General features: G+C 38.0%; 2 protein-coding genes across 2 annotated transcripts; one reads left to right on the forward strand and one right to left on the reverse strand.

The window, feature by feature from the left end:
• Positions 1 to 537: 537 nt before the first annotated feature.
• hp (haptoglobin) lies at positions 538 to 4,801 on the reverse strand. The gene is made up of 4 exons (XM_029462307.1): positions 4,752 to 4,801; positions 4,339 to 4,427; positions 2,213 to 2,496; positions 538 to 1,232 (listed from the first exon to the last, which is right to left on the reverse strand). The coding sequence occupies exons 1-4, from the start codon at positions 4,772 to 4,774 to the stop codon at positions 711 to 713; spliced, it is 918 nt and encodes a 305-aa protein (XP_029318167.1). The 5' UTR covers positions 4,775 to 4,801; the 3' UTR covers positions 538 to 710.
• A 3,599-nt stretch (positions 4,802 to 8,400) lies between these two features.
• On the forward strand, positions 8,401 to 18,692 carry LOC115005932 (trace amine-associated receptor 13c). Its single transcript, XM_029427927.1, has 3 exons — positions 8,401 to 8,563; positions 16,810 to 17,174; positions 17,584 to 18,692. Exons 2-3 carry the CDS (start codon positions 16,895 to 16,897, stop codon positions 18,489 to 18,491), a joined length of 1,188 nt encoding a protein of 395 aa, XP_029283787.1. The 5' UTR covers positions 8,401 to 8,563; positions 16,810 to 16,894; the 3' UTR covers positions 18,492 to 18,692.
• The last annotated feature ends 1,132 nt before the right edge of the window (positions 18,693 to 19,824 follow it).

The raw sequence follows: 19,824 nt of genomic DNA on the forward strand, positions 1-19,824 counted from the left end.
ATGCGGCCCGCCAGAGGGTCCAATCCGGCCCGCGGGATGACTTTGCAAAGAGTAAAAATTAGTTGCTTTGATCATAAAGTAAAATACTGTTACAGATACGTGTGACGAAATGTTTTTTGCAATTGTAGATACACTGTGATCTGTAAGTTGTAATGCAAATGTGTAAATGATAAACTGAGGCATAATATTGTTGAAATTGCACCTTTTTTTCTTAAGAAATGTCAGGTTGTTCATAATGTTTTGTAAAAACATCAAATTTTCAGAATGTACTTGTACTTTTTTGCACTAAAACGAAGGGAAGAATTTGGAGTTGTTGTTATTTATAGGTTATTATGCTGTTATTTCACTGGTCCGGCCCACTTGAGATCAAATTGTGCTGTATGTGGCCCCTGAACTAAAATGAGTTTGACACCCCTGTCTTCAACTGATCGTTTGTGGCCATTTGCTGAAATCACTGATAGGTTGAAGTTTTTTTCGGAGGTCAAATTGTGTGTATTGATGCAAACAAGAAGACTTGCAAATACTGTATTTATGAACTTTTTTAAATTTCCGATCCAACATTTTAATAAGAGAACACAGCAGTGGTCACATTACAAGCATTTAATCAATTCCGCTGACTCAATACATTACAATGATTTCTCTGCAAAATCCACATAACAGAGCCTGAAGATCTACGGCTGCCAGTACATTTTAGACATGGCATCAGAGCGCTAAGCAAACGATTTCTCTGTATCTTCTCTGATGACACTGTGGATCCAGGGCAAATACGAGGAAATCTTCATATAGACTCCGTACTTGTATGTTCTGCAGGACTTGTCAAAGGAAAGGATCCCTGCAGCATAGATGTCCCCATTTTCAGCATCTGTGACAGCCAGAGCGCCTCCTGCATCTCCAAAACAAACATTTTCCTGATAATTGGTGGGTCCAGTGCAGAGCATGTTGTCGCCTACATCTGGTGTGAGTGGGTTAAGTTCATATTCTGCCTTACAGTCAGTGTGATTGACCAGTGGGAGTATGAGGTGTTTGAGTGATGTTGCAGGGGTGAAGTGAATTCCCCAGCCCCAGCCAGCGATGACCCCTGACCCAGCAACAGTGTCTCCCAGGTTCTGGCCTCTCTCTGGCAGAGGGATGGGGGTCACTTTATCACTCATTACCACAGGCTTCTTCAGCTGGATCAGTGCCAGGTCGTTGTCCCAGTCAGATTGTTTCTGGAAATCTGGGTGAAGCACAACCTGCCGGAGGGAAAGGACAATACAAATGAGAGAAAGTCTGATGGAGTGTTTGGTATTTCTGCTTTTAATTTTCATTCAACTGTAATGCAGTAGCACAGCAATGAAAATGTCCCTCTTAATATTGCATGGACTATCACATTAAATATTAAATACTCCGTTTGGTTATTTAGTTTTTTCAGATAGGTCTGGTTATATTAAATGTTGATGCGGTCAACAAATCATATGAAGAGACCAACCAGTTAGTTTGTCCCTCAATATTTTTCCAACTAACCCGGCCTATCTGTAGCACTCAGCTCCAAGACCACTGGTTCTTACTGAAGACGTACAAAAACATAGCTCAAAAAGTAGTAAATAGTGTATATGTTCAGTACTCATTTCAGCTGCGGATTGGTGCACTGTTAGTATTTCTGGCAGCAAAGTGTGTTGACTCGACTCAATATAAACACCAGTGTTCATGGTAAAGAGAGAGGGAACATGTCACCAAGCCACAATTTGTATGCTTTGGCTTATATGTACATTTTTTATATATATATATATATATATATATATATATATATATATATATATATATTTATATATTTGTATCGTTTTTTGACAAAAATGGATGTGGAACAGAGGAATACTCTACATTAGACTTCATCATCAAGACAATTCAAATAAGCCATGTTTCCATGCTTCAATCAAATGGTAAAAGATTATATTATTATTACATCAATTCTTCTTGCTATAAAGGTGCAGCCATAACAAATATGGTATCCATGTAATAGAAAATAGAACAAACTAATGAAAGCGAAAATAAAATAAATGTCTGTGCATTTGATTTCACATATATCCTGTAAGTCAGCACTGAATTATAGGGATTTATAGAAATCTAAACAGTAATGACGAACAACACGCATTTGAATAGAGGCTGCTGGGCTCTTCAGCATGGTCGAAGAGGTAAAGGTTTGTGTTTCAGATCAAATGTTTTTCTTGCTCACCTTCTCTACAGCAACCTCTGTGGAGGCATTAGCTTCTGGCCGTCCAATGATTCCCAGGTACACTTTAGGAATGACAGGCTCTTTTCCCTGAATGTCCAGTCGACTCTTTCTGACAAACAGGTTCCTGCCAGCCGTCAAAATCCAGCGGTCAGAAATGAGAGCACCACCTGCATAGCCTCCGCCCAGAATACTGTCAGTGATGTAGACCATGGCCTGCCAGGGGACATGAGGAGCCAGGGTCCCCCCGACCATTCGTCTGGAACGGAGTGATGCCAACCTGGAGGCTGGGAAATAAATAGGATGCATTTATTTATAGTTGATATAACTATATAATATAATATAATGTAAATTCAGACGGGTTATTTAAACACAACAAGGCTTTTGATGCCATTGATCCCATTTAGTTAAATATGATGCTTTCCATGGTTTTGAATATTCTGCCTATATCTGGTTGAATTTTACCAGAAAGAAAACATTTGACACTTGTTGATGGTTTCAAAATAAGTCCCCAAATGGTTAATAAAGGTGTCCCACAAGGATCAATATTAGAGCTCCTACTATTGTTGACCATCTTTATCCCACTGACCTTTAATGTTACTATAAACATTAAAAGTCTATTTGCTGAATTTTTATAATGCTATTTGTGATTGTTTTGATTAGTTTGTCTTTGATCATAGTTATGTGTGAATGAGTCGTCTTGTTTTCCTCTGAAATATATGACATTTCTTCTCAAAACTCCTGAATAAATAAAGCTTAATAATTTACTGATGCCTTTCCAAGATGTTTGTATTGAGCTCAGATATTTAGAACGCCAGTTCACCAGTTTGAACAGTTCATCTTTGTGTGTTAAACACTGTTGACAGCATTTCTTTTAAGCCGTTGTCCCTCAAGTACAACTTACACATATTTTATAAAATGCGTTTGTCGTCAGTATCTAATGATTTCATGCTCTGAGGGTTTCCTCCAGAAACAATTAATTAATCTTGAAGATAAAGAAAAAGAAAAAGAAAGAAGATAATCTATCCAATTGCTGTGCTTTGATCCACAAGTCTTTTGTGTGACTGAGATAACCATAACAACTGATTCTGGTGATCTGCTCTTCAAAGTGATGCCAACATGTTTAGAACATGGATGGCTCTGTTCATGATCATTAATTGTGTTGTAATGTAATGATTTCTGGTGTTTTGTTTAATCAATGTATTCAACAGAGTAAGCAATGGGTTACAAGTGCCAATAAATAATAGTTCTATTGTTCTTTCTATCATTAATTTAATATTTTGTACTGAAAATAAGCTCCCTTCTTTTATCAACAAATGATTTTTCAACATGCCTCCAGTCAGCTTTGTCACATCTCTCTCTGGTCTCTGAGCGCTTGGTTTAGCCGTGTTTTTTAAAAGCTGTTTGAAGAAAAGAAGGCGATTTCCCTGTCAGATACTGTAGCTTTATAGCAACATGTCTGGCAATCTGAAATGAGCAGTAATAGCCCAGCCCTCAGATCCCGCAGGAAAGCCCGTGTCATTTCACTGAAGAGTTATCTATCTGAACAGCAGCTGTTAAGGAGCTATCAGTGTAAAACAGTAGCTTCAGAGAACTTGAGCCTGGAGCCACTTGAATTTGTTCTGAAATAAAAATCTGGTGCTTGGATCCTTTTGTGACACCTTTGTCAACCATTTGTGGACTTAATTAAAAGACATGTAGGATCATATATTCTGACTTTATTTACATACATGTTCCCAGCTTAATACTCTTATACTCTGTAGGATGTGTTTTTGTATATATATATTATTATCTGAATCTTCAAACTAATTGAAATTAACAAACACATGTAGTGGAGTAAAAATGTTATACCGGCTAAACATCAACAGGTTATAAATGTTTTGTGAGTATGTTAGTGTGCCACCATTAGCATTTAAAGCACTGTGCTTAAGTACAGACTCAGCTGCTAGTATGGCTGTAGACTTGGACTAGTCATGCCCTCTTCTTGCTGCTCAAATAAACCAACAAATATTCTTTTGTACATATTTTCGTAAATATGTCAAATCAATGTAAAAACGCAAAATTGGTTTTGAATAACGACACCATGTTCATCAATGCAAAGCATGTTTGTGTGTTGTACTGCACGTTACCTGACACAGAGCTTTTAATCTTTTCTTCTGCGTGAGCCTCGTCTGCCAGACAGGCCGATGCAGCCAGGAGGAGCACAGTCAGAGAAAACCTTCAAACAACAAACATTAAATGTCTCATTGCCCATTTGAGGATCAAAAATGACACAATTGTAAACTAATCAATTATTCAATAATTACAAACTAAGATAATTAACGCAAAGCATTTCTGGTTAATTATTGGAAAATTAAATTAAAGTTTTTTAAAAGTAAAGTTATGCAAACACTTACAGATCGTTACCTTTTTGTTGTAAGTAATGATAAGGCTCAACTAGGAATGTTTTAATCCCAAGTATTTAATATTTTTTGCTGAGAAACAGATTTATAGTCAGGTGGATTCAGAGAGATTTAAATGACAAAATAATATTTTAACTTACCACATTTTGTTGATAACATTCATCTTCTGCAGTGATGGTTATAATGTATTTGAATGTGCTGTGCATTTTGGAGCAGGGAGTATTTATATCTGCTGAGAGACAGAGCGTTTGCCAGGGAAACTTTGCTTGGCAGAAAAACGCTAATTCCTGGAATCTGAAATGAAGAGTTGCAAAATCTCCCTTTCTATCAGTTGGGAGACTCTCCACAGTCCCAATTTAGGACAAATAGCATTTTCTTGTATGATAAAGGGAATTGAACTCAAACTGTAAACAGCAAAGTACTTCTCTGGACTGTTTTCAGAAGTTTCATCATGTGGTGTAAAACATCCAGCTCATGTTTTTATCCATACATTATGGTAGATTTAGCTTCTTTTTTTAACTGTTTAGTTCAGCTTTGGATCCTGTGTCATTTTTAATAAGATTGGAGGTTTTGCAAAGTAAAACTATTTCAAATTCAGTGTTCAAAACGAGACGGTCACTAACAGTTTGTCCTGTTTGCGTCATAGTTTTGCATCATAGTTTACTAAAAGTAAACAAAGCTGGCTGATTATAACATGTTTATCTCTTGTGGATGAGAACATAATAATATTGCAAAACACTGTGCTGTTTATCTTTTTATTACAGAAAATAAAGCAGATATTACCACATTCAATTTTACTGCAGGGATCAAAAACACACAATGTCCATCAAATTCCTGGCAGTCAATAGTTAACTGTGACAGCAGTGAGTCAGATGTGTGCTGCAGGATGGAAAGTCCAGCATTACTGCTTTGGGTATTTACAAGAGGTCACAGAGAGGTTGTAAAAGTTTGTATTTAGTTTAAATATTATAATTAAACTATATTTAATTTCATAGTTTGCTGCCTTGATTCATTCAGCATCTTAAATTACAATGCTTTGCAATATTTCACAACACTGCTGTCAAGTCAATGTTTTAACGTGAAAAATCATCAAAGATAAGTTCCCATAAGAAACGTATGCACAAGGTTACAGTGTTTGGAATAAGGCTGATCATAAAACTATTTTTTGCTGATCATCTTATTTTGCTTTTGATTGTCTCTAGACTTTTTTATCTTTCACTACTGGTTTCAAAGAAAGTGAGCAAGGTCTCATTCAAACAGTTTCTAAAGATCAGCATACTCAACCTCAAGCCAAAACGAATGACTAAGCACAGTACGTGGAAGATAAAAAAAGTTTTAATCTAATAACAACACTCATTAGTATTACACATGTGTGCAGATTGTGAATGTATATTGTAAGAGTATGTACATGAATACTGACACAGAAAATGTACATAGACTGCTTCAAAGCCTCTCCTTCTTTCCATGCCATTAGGATTACACAATAATAATAATAATAATAATAATAATAATAATAATAATAATAATAATAATAATAATAATAATAATAATAATAATAATAATAATAATAATAATAATAAATTGTATTTGTAAAGCGCCTTTCACAGCTAAAAGCAATCTCAAGGCGCTAATTACTAATCACATAAGTTCCCACATGCAACACGCCTGAGATTCATATCTTGGACTTGGAAGTTAGTTAAATTGTGCAAAAGGATTTCAAATGTGTTCTTGAGAGCTTTTCCTGAAGATAATCAGTTTAATCATATAATTGAATATGAAAATCTTGAAAACCAAACACTGATTTCAAATGAAGCCATTTCAGGGTCGCAGTGTTGGCTTCACAGTACTCAGTGACCCGAGGCAAGTGCACTCTTAACTGGATCAGACACAGAAGCTGTTCATTTAGGAAGTGCTTCTCTTCTCTCAAATTCAGCCCTTTAGCCTCATAGTTGTTGAAAAACTACAAAATGACTTGCAATGAAAACTTATACAGCCATTGACGTGGAGAGGGTGAATTCTTGTGACTTTGCCAAGACTGCACACAAGAAGTGGACGTAGTCACGGTGACTGTCACCCATTGGTTTGTGGACTACTGTTTTTGAAACCTCAAGTTAGTTTTTTTGTAACCACAAGTGACACAAGAGGGTGGAGCAACCGGGTCATTTTCTTATAGACTTCTTTGCAATCAGACTTGTATTTGCAACCAGTTGAGTCGACCCCTGCTGGCCATTTTAAAGAATGCAAGTTTAAGGCATTTCCACACTGGCTTTACTTTTCAGACCCAGGATGTTGCTGCTTGGACTTCGATGTTCCTCTCACTTTTCATCTAGCGCCATCAGCAGGTCATATTTTGGGAGCCTTTATCTGATAGTACAGCCGTAGAGATTTGACAAAAACATTGGCCAGCCTCTTTGCAATGTCATAGTTAGCATCTTAGTCCCCAATGCCACCAGGGTGCCACCTAAAAGTACCATTTAAATGAAGCAATTTAACTCCAAAAAGTAATCCCTTGCAGAAAGTATTTCATAGAGGAAAATAAGTTCCAGTACAAATGAAACAGTGATCGTCACCTCAGAGAGAATACATACAGCTGCCTTGTGTTGTATTATTCATAGCCTGCCTTTTACCACAGCTTAACCCATACTATTTAACGGCTGGCTTTGATTACGCTTCTCTATTACATGCTAAAACATTAGACCAGTCACTCAGGCTACTGGGGCCCCATATGGAATCAATCAGCAGCCAGCTTATATCTGGTTGGAAAGCAGAATCAGACATATAACATGACCCTTACTATAACATGGAATATGCTACTAGTTATTTATTTGGCAGGTTTATAAACCCCTTGAGGATTAAGTTACATAAGACTGCTCAGCATGAACATTGCTGTTTATTCCTTCAATTAAACATTTTATCAGCAATGTGAGCTTCACTTTACATTTCAGTTTTAATGTATTTACTGTAGAATGCCTTAAAGCAGAAAATGTTTTATATGCAGAGTCAAGGCACGTGCAGATCAGTAATGTGTCCGACAACGTGTTGTCCAGTGTTTCAAACCACTGTAGGGGTCTCACTTGAGTGCTGTAGTGTCTGCTCCCCGGGGGCAACACAGAGGATAGGACATGACCCATGTGCCAGACAAGATTAAAGCTGTGCACACGAGCAAAGGCCATCAGGGGCAAAGTTGGACAAATGCCCAAGAGAGGATGGATGCATTTTACCCCGCCTCATACTGTTCACCTCTTATTAGTGCCATGTAATATTGCTCTCTGGCTCTTTTCCCAACTCTGTCCCTCTTACAGTAAGTGTCTTTTTTTTTACAGCATTTAAGTCATAGAAATGTGGAACTACAGTACATTGCCATCAGTTGGACAATGAAAAGTAAAATATGTGAAGGTGTACATAAAAGTAAAGAAACTGATGCTAAAACAAGCTTGGAGACAAAGTGAGTTCACCAGTGATAGAGGCTGTAAGATACAAAGCATGAGACATGTTTGAGAAACAAGGGAGAGAAGATGAGGAGGTGGGGGAGACATGTCAGAGGGCGAATGTGGGATGAAAGAATGAGAAAGAAGCTGCTGTGGATTTTACCTTGAAGCTCTAGGGGAAGAGCGTGTGCATGTGATGAAGACTGCTGTAAGCCTCTCAGAGGGTGAGGGGAGGGGGAAGCAGTGGAGTGGGGACTTGATGTTGAGCGCTTTACAGAATGAGAGGTGGAGAGGAGAGGCTGAATCACAAGGACACAGAGCTGGAGTGTGTGAGAGGCTCTGTGCTTAATGTGTGCTTCTCAGGAGAATGAATAATGAGGACTACAGCTCCACTTTCTTCTTCACTGGAGGATTTTTAACTGGATTTTACTTCCACTGAGTTAGCACTTTCAAACTGGATTTTTTTCCTGTTATCAACCTCTAGCTGCGCAACTGCTCTCTGGTCCATAACAGTGGAAATGCCGGTAAGATTATCATTTTTTGTGTGGTTATAAATGACAACTGTTTTCCTTAATAAATACCACAAAATGAGAAAAGATATTTGCATATGAATAATTACGTTGCCTAGGATGCTTACCTGTTTGTGCATTTGAATTATGTTAATTTGGATTATGTTACAATTTAGAAACTGACAAGTGCTGCACATCTTTGGAGTTAAAGGTTTCAATATTATTACTTTAAGCTGATTTATAAATATTTCAAAGCACAGTAATAATCTCAATAATTTAAATAAATGGCTGTTAAGTCACAATCTATCGCTGAATGATGTAACGTAATGGCGGTTGAGCCTATGGTCCAATTATAAAAACCCTTGCATTTGCATTATTGCAAAATGGGTGTCTGTGGAAAAATCATAAGCTGCAACACTGTTTGGATATTTGGGAAGTGACATCCAAAAACACACCTGCAGTTACCACTTATCGCCATAGGTGACACCAAAGAGAAAGAAATGGAGATCTTCGAGATAGTAATTTTTACTAAGAGCACTGTCGGTCATCAGAGTATTTAAATTAAGTGACTGAGCAATGCTTCCCCAAGATACATGGCAAAGTAATTCATGTGAATGTAACTGGAAATTGTTAATCATAGTGACACTGTAAATATTAAATAATTGTAAACTTTGCTTGCTTGCTTGCATTGGTTGGCTCATACATCATGTTCATTTAAAATTCAATAAGAAGATCACTTTTATTAAAATAATTGTCTAATGCTCTGATGGAGTGAAACTTTGAGGGGGATTCTTACTCGGTGTTATCGCTCAGGCATGCAGCAGCTCTTGACGGAGTAAAGCGAGGTGGGCCATTAGCAGGGTGTAGTTTAGACTGGGACTCATTTGCAGGATGGAAAACCACACATACACACAAATGCAGAAACACACACATACACACACACATACACACACACACACACACACAGGTGTATGATTCAATTTCAGCAATCAATTCAACCGTATCTGCTCAACTTGGTAGATTACAACCTCCAAGTTACTGCGTAATTATTTAGTGCTGCATACAGGTTATCAATAAAATACTTATTGGGTACCTCATTTTAATGTAAGTACAAGGAAAGAAGACACAAGGTTAGGTCATGAGGCATTAACAATGTATTGTTTAAGAGGGACTTGTTACACTGCAAGTATTTTCTTTTAAACTGAGCAGCTATGTAGTAATCATTGGGTGCAATATTAATATTATAGGGTAACCAGGCAGGAAGAATGGGCTAACAGACTTGATATTGAAATTGTTTATATTATCAATAATTATCAGTAATTATATATTATATTATATATTTACAAGACATGACAAGTGTATTAGTTCTTATAAATATAGTTTGTGTTAATAATGTTTTGAACAACATATTAGATTTAGCCTAGGAAAAGAGGTGTTACTTTATATCTTTGATGATAAAATACTTTATCATTTAATAAATGATGTTTATGTTTTTATAAAAACTACAGTGAGAGATAAAGTAAAACTACTGTTGGAAGGCAGACGCATAGCAAAAAGAAATGCTGCCAGAGAAAGTTTACTCCAAGCGGGACACTAAGACAAGGACGGATAAAACATCAATAACAAGAAAGTAACACTTGTATATGTTTGTATCTTTGTCTGTATGTATGTGTGTGTGTGTGTGTGTGTGTGTGTGTGTGTGTGTGTGTGTGTGTGTGTGTGTGTGTGTGTGTGTGTGTGTGTGTGTGTGTGTGTGTGTGTTGCTTTGGCACTTCTCTGACAAACACAAGTGAAGCAAACAGACAGAATGACAGATGTAAAGATGTGAAGAGAAAGTTGTCCTTCTGCTCATGTGCTGTGGCAAACGGCCTCAGGCAGCTCTGAACCAGCCTGTCCATCATTACTGGAAAATGACCCTTCTGTGAATCGAGTGACCTGGCCTGAGAGCGACCGACCGAGGCCCCACAGTCTCCCTACATATGCCTGAACTGTCACTCAGAGACAAAGCCTTGTCAAAGGAAATTCACTGCATGCATGAACAACTTACAACTAAACGCAACTATTGCAGCACAATGGTCCCCAGAGAACGACAAACTGTGGGCATTAAAAGGGTCCAGTTTATTTGTGCACATGTCATCAAATATGGTAAAAATTGGCGATCAGTTAGAGCTGATATCTCGACAACTACAACCATTACATTTAGTAAAGTATTTATGATAACATATATGATCCCCTGACTTTTCTTCTAGCACCACCAGAGGAAATATATTGACATCAATTGATTGATTGCCATGAATTCAGATAATCAAGTTGTTGTCTTGTTTAGTGAAATAGCTCGACATCAGGGCCTACCTGATGGATTGGATTGGTTCATGGTTCACCTAAATTATATTCTAATGCCCATGGTGATTCTGACTGACTTTTCCTTTTGAGCCACCATGCAGGTGACGTTTTTGGATGTTATTGAAATATCTCAATAACTATTAAAGGGATTGCCATTCATGGTCACCAGATGAATCTAGTGCCATCATCAGCTCATTTCTTTTGGTCCAGTACTTTATGTTATAACATAAAACCTGCACAAATAATGATGTTGAAGAAATAAATGTGCCTCCACCAAACCTATTTGAGGGCAACTAATAATGTGTAACAAACAGCTCAAATAAAGATATGAACAACCAAGTGCAGCAACGCAAGGTTGAACAAGATGTGATCCGTTAATAAAAAGATAAGGCTGGCATTTTGCTTTTGTGTTATTGTCAACAGACAAAACTCATTTGACTAGTGATGCAAATCTTTAAAAACAAGTCACAAATATTCATCGTCCTTTTTTTTCTTCTTATTAAAATGTTCTACAGTTAATGGGTGTTACTCAAACAGAAGTAAATAGTGCATTTGACATGGACTATTTTCAGCTGCAGATTAATTCACATTTGGTGCTCTGTGTAGGACTGACCTAAAATAAACTATAGTTCATATGTTCATAATGAAGAGACCCAGAGCAATGTTATGTCTCACTGATCTTTATGTATAACTGTATTGAGGCTGATTCTTACCCATATGCCTCGACTGGAAAGCAGTTTGGGTCAATTCCTGTTGTTTTTAAATGTTGCTTTATAAATAAAGTGACTTGATTTAACCTGTGCGATTTGTTGACGATAAGAACAATTTAGAATATAACATAAGAGCACAAGAGCAAGAAGAAATGGCACTCACTGTTTGATTTCTGTTGCCCTGTTGGCTTCTGATGATGTGTAAGTCTATTATCCCGATCCACACATGATCCTCAATTTGGTTGACTCCAAGGATGACCCTGAAATAAATATGGATAAAGGCCTTGGTTTCCAATTTACGTACATAGAATAGCACCTGTTTGACCCAATCCCATTATTTGTAAAAGCTCAAAACAGTCACCATGACAGTCACCACACGGTGTCTCCTATAATTGCATCAAGGTCTCTTTTGAACACCTCAAGTCCTATGAACTAATTCACTGCACCTTAAGTGCCTGTTAAAACATTATCATTAACACACAGACATGATACAAATATTTGTAGATTTAGTGTGTTTTACACTCTGCGAAGATATCCTTTTTTTTTTAGTATTAAAGTAATCCAGTCATAGTTGTCGGTACATACGTACATGGGTACTTTGCAAACCGCAACTGACAATAGTTAGTTTTAATGGTGCCAATGTGCCAACTTGTAAACAAATATAGGCTAGGAAAAAAACAAATAAAACGGGGCTCAACTAATTTACTGACCACATGGAAATTGAATACTTCCTGTTTACATCTCCCAAAGCATTATGGGAACTGTTGTCCCAAAACCTTTAGGGCATATCTTTACTAATAATAAGACACAGGATGATAATAATAAAACTATCAATATGTTGCTGCTGAAACATAAAGTGATTGAAGCAATATAAATGTTTTCTTGGTATCTTAAAATTGCATTAATTTAGCTGACAGTATAATCCAAAGTGATGTACAATACAACATGTGGCTACAACCCACAAAATTGCAAGAATCATGCAAGTCTGTCAATTTCATCAAATATACTGAACTACTTCAAGTGCTACATTTAGAGAACTTAGAGAAACTTTAGAGAAATGTTATTTATATTTTTTTACAAAAAGAAAATGATGACCCATGTTGTACTCTATAGAATGTCTTTGTCCTCTCACACAAATACAGGTAGATCTCTTAATCTGTAGCCTGCTGATTGTAAAGATATCGGGGCTGTGTGTCTCTGTGTGTGTGTGTGTGTGTGTGTGTGTGTGTGTGTGTGTGTGTGTGTGTGTGTGTGTGTGTGTGTGTGTGTGTGTGTGTGTGTGTGTGTGTTGCTCTCAGCTGCTTGTCTCACTATGCCTGAGGTCTTGCCACAGGGAAGACTTCCGCTTGTCATCTTCACTCAAGGTAAAGTCAAAGAGCACCATAATGAGGTTCATCCTCTACTCTCCCAAAAATAAATCAATATGTATATGTTTCTATGACATGAAAACAATTGCCCAAAACTGTTTTAAAAAGTGTTTTTACTTTTTACAGCTATGTTTACATGGCATGTGATAGTTAACTTAATTATCTATGTATGTGAAAGACTTACATACTAATAAAAAGCTGAAACCCTCTCCCACCCCTTTCAGTATTTTAAAAGGAATTAGATTATCACTTCAAAATCTTTCATAATGTAAACCCTCAAAACACTCTTGTAAATCTTGGCCTTGATCGCTGCAAGTTATGAAATGTTATCATTGTTGCTGTAGCAGAGTATTACTTTCATAGGTGAGAAGTGAATTTCAAGGTGCTTTGAGAGAGCATGAAGGCAGATCTGACCAAAAAATAAAACAACTCCACCAAACAAAACAACAGAGGATGATTCTGCTGAACCCAGGATTACATTTACAGCATATCTGAATATAAAAATGTGGAAATAATCTGTGCATGGCACCTGCAGCATGGTTAATGTAGGGTTAAGGTTAGCTAAAGCTACTTGAAAGATATGGCCCTGGGCCCTCGTGAACTAAAACATGCTTAACATTGTTTCATCAGCTTGTTACTTTATGACCTTTTCTAACTTCATGAAATGTTCTGATAACATGCTTCAGAAGTCCGATACATATTTCTGTTTGGTTTCTCAGAGACAGCTGTAAAGCATGGTTTAATACAGTGGATTTTCTTTTTTTTTAATACTGGGATTTGTGTTGAACTATTTATGCAGCATATCCCTCCCAGATGCTAAATGAGTCTATTAGGGTTAGGAGAGGAGAGGAGCTAGACCTCTCTGGGGTCTAATTGACTCCAAACATAAGTTATGTCATCTTCATTAATGTGCAAATCCACTGTGTGGCAAAGGGAAGGATTATCACTTCAATACCTTCCTACATCTTTTGTTTTTAGTAAGGTCTGAAAAATTAATAATTTTGCAATTATTGTTATTATTATTACACATACAGTGATACAGTGCAGTGAGGAAGTAAAGTGATTTTCAACATCACACAAGGGCTCATTCACAAGGAGCCTCGACTGTGTCTTTTATTAAGCATGCTTGAGCAACATGCTTAATAAAAGACACTGTACACCGCCTATCGGGCAACAGCACACAGAGTCTTGAAGAATGACACATCAATTCATGCGTCCTTTCTGAATGACCAAGTGGATACCAAGACAACCATATAAGATAATATAGAGGCTACCAAAAGTGTTAACAATTAGGTAGTCATTGGACACCCTCTGCCCGAGCTGTATTCTCACATGGGGCACAAACACAGCTCATTCATTTATACAAAATCCATCCGGTGTTCTCATTTCAAGACCATAAACTGTTGAAAGTGGGCAATTACCTGCCTCTGAACAATGTAATTGTGAAGATAATTTAGAACTACATACATATTATTTTTAGAAGACAGGTTTAAAATGGAAGAACTGAGTGAAAATCACGACTAAATAGAGTTCAAACAAAGGTGAACCACACTCAGGAAAATTGAACCGAGAACGCTTGCTAAACACCAAGTGCTTAGAAACGGGGAGATTGCGTTCTCAGTGGTGATATTACAGAAGAATCAGGATCTGGTTGAATGCCAAGTAGGTTTTCACATATTCAGAAAGTTTACAAATATGTCAAAGACATCGAGATCGAGATCTGCAGCTGACCAGCTCAAGAATTCCAGAGATACTGAGGCACATACAGACAGGAAAACCCTGCTCTCTGAGTACAACAAGGCAACATGATGCTATTTTACGTAGAAAGGTTTCAGTGTTCAGTCTGACATTATAAAACAGGAACCAAAATGTTCTTTCTAATAACATTAACTGAAAGGGATGTGAAATGTAAACAGAGATTCACTGTGAGAAGCAGAGGCAAGCGTCCCTCACACATTAACGATGGTTATTAAGGCTTCAATGGCACAATAAGTTATAAAAGCCACCTGTGATTCAGCCTGTAGAACAGAAAACAGTCTTCTTCTTTGCTATCATAACATTTTTAACTCACTGCTGTACTTCCTCTCTCCATGATTCCTCTTGCACACCACGTGCCAAATGTCTTGAGCACGATGCTCTTTCCAAAAATGTGCTGTCATGTCTGATTCTGAATAAAACCATAAGGAATATTCACATAAAATACCTAGTATCTGTACGGTTAGTACTGCATACAAGTATGATATGATAGAAAAGCAAGAAAGCTTTTCCCAGTTGTATTACCTAAAGCTATCTTTTATTGGTACATAATTAGATTTTGCTCTCTGTAGCGTTGATTCTCATGTGTATTTACCATCAGCGTATTAATTCGAATTTAATTTGTGGAAGGAAGACTGATATTCAAATTCAAAGAATTCAAGCATATGTGAATGAGTTGTTGGCCATGTCCATCTTGCGACCCTTTCATATGCAGTTCTTCTAAGTGTTCATTAAATCCTGAACATTACGCTCGGCACAGACGGCACAGTTCTCAAAAACCTCATTATACTGAAGCTAAATCACTGCTGATAACTGTCAGAGTGAGAACATGACATTTGGTTTGGTTTTGTTCTGGTCTGAATATGTCCATCCCTGTTACCCTTTGTTTTCTTGGATGTGTGTACCTTCATGCTCTCCAGCTCAGTGAACAGCCTAAATGATTGAAGGACGGGTGTATTTAGTTGTCAGCTGAGAGTGACATTTGGTACTGAACTTAGAGTCTCTGCTTGGGTACTGACAGCATTGAGTTGCAGTTGTTAGGGCACAAGAACAGCATGTAACCACAACAGAAGTAAAAAATCACAGTCCATACTCCGTTTGGAAAGCTTAGATAAAAGACTAGCATTTATATGAGTGTTTCTTTTTGTGTAATCTGAGACGATTCAGCTGTTTTTAAGTCTTTAAGTCTCACAGTTTTACCTCTCCACACCTTCCATAAAGTATTGCATTATGTGCTTGGCTTTATATATGACACAACATTACAGTAAAACAATGACTAAAAGGTATGTTTTGAGACAATCAATGTACAGGCATGCAGTTGACATTTAGCAACATATTGAATAGCAGCTGTGTTAGAGTCAGATGTGTAAACAATAAGGATATGTACAAAGTAGTGTCTTCAAATGAATGACTAGTTTAAACATGTCTTTCCAGCTAAAAGCCAATTCTAAAAACTATCCAGTGAGTTGGAAATGAATATGAATTAATATGAATACCCTAAATGCAGACATTTGTAGTTGAAACACATTGCAGAAGTCAAAGTGTTAACTGTTATAAAATCCAGAAATTGGCTGACATGGTTCATGAGAAATTACAAATTGAATGGGATATTTTGTGACAGAACAGTATTTAGAGAATAGATAGCTGAGAAGACAAAAACTGGTGATACAGCATTTGCTTTTGTACAGTATGTGTGCTCAGGGGGAACTTTTACCTGCAATGCCCAGTTTACTCATTTTAGAAATAATTGTGAAATTAGTGACACTTGAACGAAATGATTTTTGAATGTGTTGTTTTGTCCAGAGTGATTTTTAAATGGCAAACTTAGAAGCTGAAAAGAGCGATAGAGTGGATGTGAACACTACTGTGTGACGAGAGTGGTCCCAACAGTAAAGACTGATGTTTTCCCCTACAAGGTTGATGGGAAAGTGTTGATTTGTTTAGAAGTGAGAGAAACTTGTGCCATAAAACCTTGGCTGACGTGCAGATTTATGACACACAGTACCTTATACTGCTTTTAACAAGATTTGATCATTATTTGCACAGACAATTTAACTGCCTCCATATATTCTTTGTTTTTCATCAGTATAGTTTCCCAGTCCAAGACATGGTTTCCTGAGTGGCCCTACCACCTACACATCACAAGGGGTAAGACCAGTCTATCCTGGGCCATGACTGCTCTTCACAACGTCAGTGTTTCTGGGACTACGGCCGTTCTGCTGACGACTACAGATTCTCTGTTTAACCTGACTGCAGCGGCTCAGGCAGGACTCGATACAGGCCAGTCACTGGCCCCTCTCTGCACCCTGTGTTGCTGTGGATTTCTCAATCGTACTTTGGCAGTGGTGTTCATGGTCAGCCTGGCATTTGCTATTGTGGTTGGAAATGTGGTCACCCTTACTGTCTTTGTGCAAACGAGGCAGTCCCGAACACCACAGGGATACCTGAAAGGTAAATGTTGTTTCATCTTACCACTCAATGCTAAATGCAAAGTTGTTATTTCAGAAAGTTATTTAAACTAACCATATGAATGGTGATATGCTTACACGTTCCACAATGCTAATCCTTAGGCAAAGTTCCTGCTGGCATTAATGCAATATTCATGCTGAACATAAATAAATGAAAAAAGGAAATTCATATTTCTATTAAAATCTATATTGTTTATAAGAAGAAGAAGATCAACCTGCCAACACCAAAGACTTGGTCATGTATTGCAGTACCTTATCTAATTTAAGAGGTGCCCATATTGCATTTTATCCATTTCATAGTGAAGTTTTAATTTAAAGCGTTGGAATTGGCAAGAAAAACAGCCTGAATATGTCCCCTAAACCCTCTTCTTCTTGTTGTCTCTCTCTGACAGTGTCTCTGGCCATAGCAGACATGATGGTCGGTGTCCTCGTGGTCCCTTTCTGCGTCTACACTGAGATCTCTCTCATGGTGACCAGCTCACCACCCATTTGGTACCAGGGTAGTTCTACTTTCCTTGACACCTCTTCTTCTCTCGGGGGGCTGGTGAGCCCTTGGCAGCCCTGCATGCTGATTGGCCCCGTGTTTGCTGGATGCACCTTTGTCTCCATCAGCACCATCTTCCTCATGACACTGGAGCGAAGCGTGGCCATCCTACGGCCACTCCACAAGGACGCCTTGGTGACGCGGAGACGAACTCTGCTCCTCATCCTGCTCTCCTGGGCTGCCAGCTTCCTGCTGGCTCTTGCACCCCTCATCTTCAGCAGCAACTTCACTTTGGAGTACAATGAGTGCAGTCGTATGTGTAACTACACCCCACTAATGTTTGGCGGCCAGCTTCCACCTGATGCCAACATTTTGCTGTTATTCCCAGCCTTTGACTTCACACTGCTTGGTGGCACATTAGCAGTTAACATTGTGTCTTTCACAAGCATACGAAGGTACTCTCGAAAACGCAAACTGCTCTCAGAGGGGAGTCTGAATGACGGAGGGGGAGTGGGAGGAGGAGGAGGAGGGGGAGGGTGCCCTCACAGGCCCTCCTTTTCAGACATTAAAGCTGCCAAGACGATTGGCATACTAACATTCGCCTTCACAGCATCCTTCTCTCCCATCGCAGTATTTGTGCTCGGGAACGTGGTGGGATACACCTGGTGTAACTTTTCCTTTTTTGCCTTCTGGATCCTGACAGGAAACAGTTGCTGCAATGTTATTATCTACAGTGTCAGGGACCACCGCTTCAGGAAAGGTGTGACCCTGCTCTTTCAGCGAGACCGCTCCCACCCACATGGTGAGAAGGCCTGAGAGACATGTGCATGCTTTGATGCAGCTTTTTATTAAGTTTGATTTTAAAGGAATAGTTTGACATTTTGAGGAAATATGCATAATTACGTTCTTGCCAAGAAGATAGATGCCACGTCTGCGTGGTAAATATCTACCTGGAGCCGGGAGCTGGTTAGCTTAGCTTATCATAAAGACTGGAAACAGGGAAACAACAAGCCTGGCTCTGACCAAAGTAACACAATCTGCCAACCAGCACATCCCCAACTCATTGTTTAACACTTAATGGATCTCCTTTATCCATAAAAAACAAAACGTTTCAGATAATGTTTTGGCTATAAAACCACAATTTGTCGTTTTTAGTTTGTACACTTTTCGTACAGATTAAACAAACAAGATATACTGTTGTAATTTGTGAGTTTTAGAGGTGCTGGTAGGTATATTTTGTTAACTTTGGACAGTGCCAGGCTGGCTGTTTCCCCCTGTTTCCAGTCTTCATGAAAGCTAAGCTAACCATTCCCAGGCGTGGGATTCATATTTACGGTAAATCCGTGATGAGAGAGGTTATCAATCTTCTCATCTCATGTCCTAAACTGCTATTAAACTATTCCTTGAAATTCAAATGTAAACTGCATCTGAGATTAACACAAATAGGTCAATCAAACATAAAAAGGAATGCAATTCTTTGCTACTAAGAATTGTTAATAGAAACTAAATTTGTCCTTCCTCTATCGTCAAACCTCTTTCCTGAAGCTTTATATATTAAGCTTTTTATCAGAGGGCTTTTATGAGCATTTTATTAACTTCAGGAACAAGATTGTATCTCCATGAGCAGCACTGACAACCACAATAACCACACAGTTAATGTTTTATGTCAGGGGTGGGATTGTCATCTATTAATTAACAAGGGTTGTTTCTGTGTTTAGAAATATTGCCACTGCCTCCTCTTAATAATGTGGATTACAAATGTTTCGGTTCAGGGAACAGTTCATACCCTAGATTTGATCCTATTGTGTTTCATATTTATTTTTCAGCAGCTTAATTTCAATCTATTTTGAAAAAAAAATCTGCCTCAAGTATCAGAAATGCACTTTATAAGTTACTATGTAGTTTCAATTTAAGCGTTTTATAATATTGGTTATTTTTGTCTACGCAAATGTGAATGAAAGAATGATCTGTATATTTTTCAAATCGGTTTATAAACTAAATGAATGGGATGCCAAGCATGGAGATTTAGGATAGAGAGCATTATGATTATAGCAGACCCCCATATTGTGCCGGCCTCTCTTTTCAGGGTGTAATATACTTGTAACATAAAATGCTCTCACCAGAGTGTCAGCTATAAGTCTTGTGTATT

Source organism: Cottoperca gobio, chromosome 3 (genome assembly GCF_900634415.1).
Source record: "Cottoperca gobio chromosome 3, fCotGob3.1, whole genome shotgun sequence".
Lineage (NCBI taxonomy): Eukaryota > Metazoa > Chordata > Actinopteri > Perciformes > Bovichtidae > Cottoperca > Cottoperca gobio.

Coding starts and splice junctions, on each gene's coding strand:
- hp (XM_029462307.1), bottom strand. CDS start 4,774: ATGAATGTTATCAACAAAATGTG. Junction 4,428..4,751: donor AATGTTATCAACAAAATGTG/GTAAGTTAAAAT, acceptor TGTTGTTTGAAG/GTTTTCTCTGACTGTGCTCC. Junction 1,233..2,212: donor CAGAGGTTGCTGTAGAGAAG/GTGAGCAAGAAA, acceptor TCCCTCCGGCAG/GTTGTGCTTCACCCAGATTT.
- LOC115005932 (XM_029427927.1), top strand. CDS start 16,895: ATGACTGCTCTTCACAACGTCAGTGTTTCTGGGACTACGGCCGTTCTG. Junction 17,175..17,583: donor ACCACAGGGATACCTGAAAG/GTAAATGTTGTT, acceptor TCTCTCTGACAG/TGTCTCTGGCCATAGCAGAC.